This window comes from Nyctibius grandis, chromosome Z, assembly GCF_013368605.1.
Source record: "Nyctibius grandis isolate bNycGra1 chromosome Z, bNycGra1.pri, whole genome shotgun sequence".
NCBI classification, from domain to species: domain Eukaryota; kingdom Metazoa; phylum Chordata; class Aves; order Nyctibiiformes; family Nyctibiidae; genus Nyctibius; species Nyctibius grandis.
This window is the reverse complement of record NC_090695.1, coordinates 57,426,543-57,433,021: the sequence shown is the minus strand read 5'-3', so window position 1 is coordinate 57,433,021 and position 6,479 is coordinate 57,426,543. Positions and strand designations below refer to the sequence as shown.

Below are 6,479 nucleotides of genomic sequence, written 5' to 3'. Positions count from 1 at the left end.
CTTGTTTACCCCTTCAATATTTTTGCAGTACCATTTCCATTTTGATTTTTCTTTAAAAGATATTTTTGCATCTAAGAAATATTTTAAAAGCTTCTACATGGTCTAGGAGGAAATTTTAATAAAAATTTTAAATTGGTGATACAAAACAGCTTGCTTTGATTTGTAGTAGCAAATCAAAATGATGCTGAAAGCCAACAATCATAAATAGCTGTCTCCTACAAGAGCTGTCTGTACTGCAGCCTTTACAGTGAAGACTGAGTCTTGATCTGGGCTCTTAGGAATACACCTATAACACAAAGTTAAATCATGTTTCAAACTAAACAAAAATAGTAGTTATAAGGAAGGAAGCACTTCTCAATCCTGTGCTGTTAAAGCCTGTAAAAAAAATTTAACCATCCTAGTTGGTTACTTCTCTAACCTATATGAATTAAAGCTTTGTTTTGAATGAATAAAACCACTTTGGCACATAACCATATCATAGTGGTATGATGCATGCCTGAATATTCCTAAGAATGCCCTCAGAGGTACACTGTGAGCAGAATTATTCTGCAGAAGGAAAGATGAGGGAGCACAAAGGCTCATTGTGCACGCTAATGCAGAAAAATGAAATACCATTCTCAGCAAAAGCAGAGTGTCTTCTGAACAAAGGCTATTAAGTGTGTCAGACTGCAGGATATTTTCTGGACATGGCTATTATGTTAAGACATACTGAACATGTGTCACTTATAACCCTGCCCTGGTAGTAACATCACAGCTCTAGAGGAAAGAAATCTGGTGCATCAATTCTTTGTATCAAATACTCACACACCCTTTTCCTCTCACCACGCTGTCACTTCTCATTTGTAAAGAAGGTTAGAGTAAGTTATAATTAGTACTTGCTGTCCTGTCAACTAATTAAATTTAATAAAAAGCTTTCAGTGAGTTTCATGCTAACACGGTGTAATTACAGCTGAGTTTTGAATTCACAGTGCATGTATTATAGGTTTTGGTAAGTGCCCCCCCACTTCGATGACCTAAATTCTTAGGTTAAACCTATCACACGGTTAGTGAATGGGCATTGCCAAAGACAACCATTTCAGACCTAAACACAAGTCAACCCCAATCCACTCCTGTGCATCTTTAGAGGCACTACATCAGCCTCTAGGGGCAGGGCTGGAAAGGAGGAGGAGAAATGGCCAGCCAGTCGCTTCCCCATTCTTCCTCTTCCCTTCAGGAGGCACCCTGCTCAAATTCTCCCACCCATGAGGCTCCAACTGCTCTCAGCCCTTTTCCTCCCTTTTGTAAAGAAAAACATGGCTGAAATTTCAAAGCCACTTGCAACCCCACCTCTTTGTCAGTCTGAGGGACATCCTGCGTAGAAGGGCCCCATGTGCAACTGCCCTGTTGGCACACCTCTGGGGCTGGCTCTATTCCTCAAGAAGCAAGAGTTACACCATACAACCTGATACCCAGGAGAGTAAGGACGACTGCTCAGGAAGCCCAGAGCAGGGCGAAAGTGATGATGGAAACCATGTAACGCTCCCGCACTTGATTGACATAGTTTTTTACTCTCTCAAGTGTTTGGAATAGCTACAAACACATAAAAAAAGGTGAGAAGCAGAGCAGCCAGGCTTTAGATCAGCCAGAATGCTGGTAGTTACAGCTCCAGTTAGTCAGTCTTTGTGCCCACCGCATTCTTCACACTTTCCCACTCATACTCCTCATTGCTTTCCATGGCCCACAAATATGCAAGGTAGGCACAAACAGCCCCCAAAATAAAGACGTAATTCATTGAACAAAAGTGTAGCCTAAGAGAACCAATTAAAATGATGAAAATCTTTAATTTTATTTAAGTATAATTGTACGGACACGTGTATATACAAACACAGATCTTATGGGGCAGGGATTTTGGGTGTTTTGTTTTTTTTTTTAACATTTTCTTTTAAGTTCATATAATGTAAGCATTTCAAAACCAGCACTCAATGAATAAGTGCAAAGAAACTGCAAAGCAGGGCAGTACAAGCACAGGACCACACTGAGCTGGACTTTCATACCCAGATGCATACACAATGAGTGTCTTCAATGGGATGTCAAGAGTAAGCATGGAAAGCGGATTTTGCAGACTCATGGGTAACCTCCAACATGCCAGCATCTATTAAACTGTACAGACAATGGCAGCAAGCTTATTGTAGGGAGATTTGTCTCACATCGAGAAGCTCGAGGGCGAATTCATGGGAAAAACTCAGTGATGCCAGACTAGAAACAGATCTGCCCATTCACAGCTCCAAAATAAAAAAGGAGGAGGGTGGCAGAGGAGGAAGGGCAGGAAGAGGGAAGAGAAGTGTGGAGGGTTGTACATTAAAACTGGTGATTACAAAATCCAAGTGTAATGAAAGGAGGGGAAGAGTTAACACTCTAAGCCTCTGAAAGTGACTGAACCATAGCTCTGACAAAGCAATGGATTAAGTTCAGTTTTGAGAGTTAGGGGTGGGAATCAACAGGTACAAATACAACCATTTTCCTTCCACAATTATATAGGAAAGGAAACAATCTACTCAGCTACTCTCAGTACCTCCCAAATTTGTTTCTAGTTCTTTTGGAAACAAACACATACATATATCGCACATGGCACTGGCAAGATCCTTTCTGGAAAAAACTATTAATGGAAACAAAACTAGAAGGAAAACAGGAGGGGGAAAAAATAAGAAACAAACAAAGAAAATAACAGAAGAGTTGTTATATCCCCAAAGCCTTTTTAGAAACAAACATGATACAAAAGAACAAAAACTAACACAGAAACCACAGGGCTCCAACATCAGACCTTTAAACACTGAGGACAAAACATTGATCATTAAAAGTCATGTTGTTCCAGGTCTTGACATTGTGAAATCTTGCAATAGATGAACGATTTTCAAAGATGAGTCCTGTATGCTGCAGTGTCATGGCCACTTGTCTCTCAGTTCTCAGCCATGATCACACTTGATGCTTCAAAGCTCTGTCTTGTAATCAACGTGTGATTTTAATATCCTGAAAGTCTATTGTTCTTACTTACAAAAGACATAAGAATCAAATTAATACTTTATTATCAAACACTATATACAACAGAGGTTGCTAATAATACAGAATTTAAAGAACATAGCTTTATGTTTTACTTGTCTTTCCTTCGCCATCCAAGCAAGTACAGTACAAAACAATATTCTAAACTAACACGAAATGTTACCTTGTCTATTAAAGGATACACAGTATCCACTAAACTGACTGATCCCTATTTCCCTGCTTCACATTGCAATGCCTTGGCAGCCAGGAGTGCAGGTCATGGGGGTAAGTAAGCCACCTCAGCTGAAGGAGAATCAGTCCTTCAGACTTGAGCTGGAGCAGATAAAAGGGAAAGGAGCAGAAATCTCCTTAATTTGCACCAACATCTGCATTTAAAGCATCCAGACATTTGCAATGCAACACAAAGCCCATTAGCATTTATGTACTTGGTATGACTGGGATTGCCTGATGCCATCAGGTATCACACTGATAGGGTCTGGTATGCTCAGGCAGCACAGGGACCTGCCTTGCAGCTGCATCATTCTTGTTGTTCCTCATCTACCCAGCAAGGCTCTGTGATAAAACAAAGGGTTGAATTTTACCAGGAGTAACACTAGCGAAAATCATTTGCTGTGGATAAATGTACATCTTCAACTCTGCCATCATTCAGATATAAAGGATGAAAAAAAAGTCACCTTTTCCACCTCAAATTGGTGCTACTGGTACGACTGCCTGCAATTGCTATGAATCATTTTAATATGGCTACCTATCATGCAATATTATCTGTGCTCTGGTTAATAATCCATTTGATAAGGTGCATTTTGATTAAGCTCACCTTAACCAAAGCTTTTTAATTCCTACCTACAGGAAGTATTAGTGTGTGTACCAAGCACATCCACATTAAAGAGAGAAAAGTACCAGATAGCCTGTAATGAGATGATGACTTCCCTTCACTGTTTTTGACTGCATATCTTTACTGCGTGCACTTCACACTAGAGGAAATTTCCTACATTCCTCCTGCAAGCACAGGCCCTGCATTAATGACTGCGTTGTATGGTATCAGGCAAGTCCAGATCATAGTTTAGCACACATAAAACCTTCCTTTACATTCTTAACTTTATTTCCTTCTTTCCTCCTTTTTTCAATAGTGGGCTGCTTCAACTTCTGGAAAGCTTTTCTTCATTAAAAAAGGCCCACAAAGATCTGTCCATTAATGGTATCACTCGATTTTGTTACAGCAGAATTTTTCTTCAGAATTAATATAGAAAACTCTTGTTTGGTTTGAATGTGCTCCATCTTTTGTTTCACATTCAACATAATTACCACAGTTTTTGTTAGAAAAGCTCTGTTTCAGTCTTGGTCTGATATTTCCCTGATCATGCTTAGCAGTTCAAATTTCACAGCAGCCTATCCAAAAAATACCCCAAGGCTTGCATTTCCTGGCAAGTGACTTTTGAAGTTCTACATTAGCCAAGGCCCAGATTCCTTAAACAGGGTCACTCCTAATTCCACCAAACAAACAAGACAGTCCCATTTCCTAATTGCATCAAGGGTTACCACTTCTCTCACATGTTTAAATAGGACAAACAAATATACTCACTCTCAGCATAAAGTATATCTAAATAATGTATTTTCTACTCTAGCGGATTTTTAAAAAAATATTTTGTTAAGTCTTTGGGAGCCCATCTAGTTTATCTCTGGATGATAAACACGTTTCCTCCACTCTTCAAACTGTGCTTGAAGGGGAAAAGATAAAAAATCAACACTTGAATTTGTATTCCACACTTCTTTTCTTTCCCCCCACCAAACAATGCTACTAGACTGTCCTGGATTCTTCTATGCGTGGTTTATTCCCATGATTGAGGAACTTGCAGGAGAGACAAATCAAGAGCACACTGGAGATCCTGTGTCCCAAACATGTTTCCTCTGGCCACTGATGTACTCTCTTAGCATGTATTAACACCCAGAGCAGCATCCAAGGCTATCGGCTACTAAGTCAGCGCTGGGGAAGGTCACTTTATTCTCAAAAGTGCCTCTGCATTTCAAGAAAAAAATTGTAGCACCACGGTGATTTGTTTTAAAAGAAAATAATCCGGTGTGCATTATCCCCTTAAAACGAAATAACAGAGGCACTCCCACCCCCAGTGAAGTTTCCTAAATCTGACCTTGCCTGCTGTGTGCTAACATTCCTAAATACTAACTTCCCCCTCTCACCAAAGACAGCATTTCTACTTGTGAGCACAAATTTTACTGTCAAAGATGTTTCAAGACAGTCCTATAAGAAACATTGTCTTTCCCTTTCAGAAGTCTGTTCATTTAGAAACTCCTGGAGGATATGGTGTTATATTATATCTGTTCTTATTATTTTGCCTCCAGTCCTGACATGGTGGCACGATGCCTTGCATGATCATCCTACAGTGCTGAACGAGAAGGCATAAATATTGTATCGGAGAGAAAAACTCTCCCAGGCTTTCACTCACTTGCTTATCCTTCACTGACTGCATCTGCCACTAGTCTTCCTTGTCCATATATGGGTGACATAGTGAGCTAACAGAGGTGACTTCTTAAAGGAGAATGCAGAGGAAAATAAGAATCACTAGTGTCACTATTTTAGTTTGGCATTTTCATTTGGAGTCCTTTTATTTATATAGAGGGGTTAAGAAAGTCACAGGGTAGGCAGGGATGGGTGCTGAATCTAGTTATCCCCTTCAAATTTTTGCTGAGTTCAGGCTAAAAGGGAGAAGAAAAGGGAAAAGGAAAAAATAACAATTTGACATCTGCAAAAACAATAAAGTCCCTTTCCTGGGATGAGCAGTTAGGTGGATCTTTGATGTTCCAAGACTCTGATATTTTCTGCGACAGGTTGCCGGAACATACTGTGCTATAATATCAAAAGCATTGCCAGGAGGAACAATAGAGTTGCCAAAAGCCTGCTGGGTATCCTTGGTGTCTGTGCCGCATTCTCACCACGGGATGGCTCGGCTGACTCATGTACGGTATCATCTGTTCAAACAGAAAGCATACATTCCAATGAGATTTTGCATCCTTAATAAACTCTCACTGAGCTGACAACTGTAAGTAGATTTCAGTGCCTTTATGAAATAGGGCAATGAACCTTGTGCTGTCATTGACTTTCACAAGCGTGTAATACCTCATTATGTAACCAACTTGGGGCCAAGTCCTGCATTTCTTGCTGGCAAAACTCCCGCTGAAGACCAGAGGAGCATAAAGTAAGTCTGATTTCAGCAGATTGAAGAATGAAAGATTCCTCCTCTAATAAAACACTGTAGCTCTAGCTTTGGATGGCTCATTAGACAGCAATGTCAATAGTGAGGCAGCTAAATAAGAACACCTAATTTTCAAAAGGGCTTGAAGAAGAGCTGCACATGCTCAGAATTAATTTTGCAGTTAATCCTCTTATGAGTTACAGATTTTGGCTCCTGAATTTGAAACGACAGCCTGTA

The 6,479-nt window shown here is 40.0% G+C and overlaps 1 protein-coding gene across 2 annotated transcripts in view; it reads right to left on the bottom strand.

Annotated features, from left to right (window-relative positions):
• Positions 1-1,848: 1,848 nt before the first annotated feature.
• EFNA5 (ephrin A5) overlaps positions 1,849-6,479 on the bottom strand; it is a 231,308-nt gene continuing 226,677 nt past the window's right edge. For both annotated transcript variants that reach the window (XM_068422726.1, XM_068422727.1), the window contains one exon: positions 1,849-6,018. In XM_068422726.1, the coding sequence (XP_068278827.1) occupies positions 5,897-6,018 (122 nt within the window). In that variant the 3' untranslated portion in view covers positions 1,849-5,896. The remainder of the gene's footprint in view (positions 6,019-6,479) is intronic.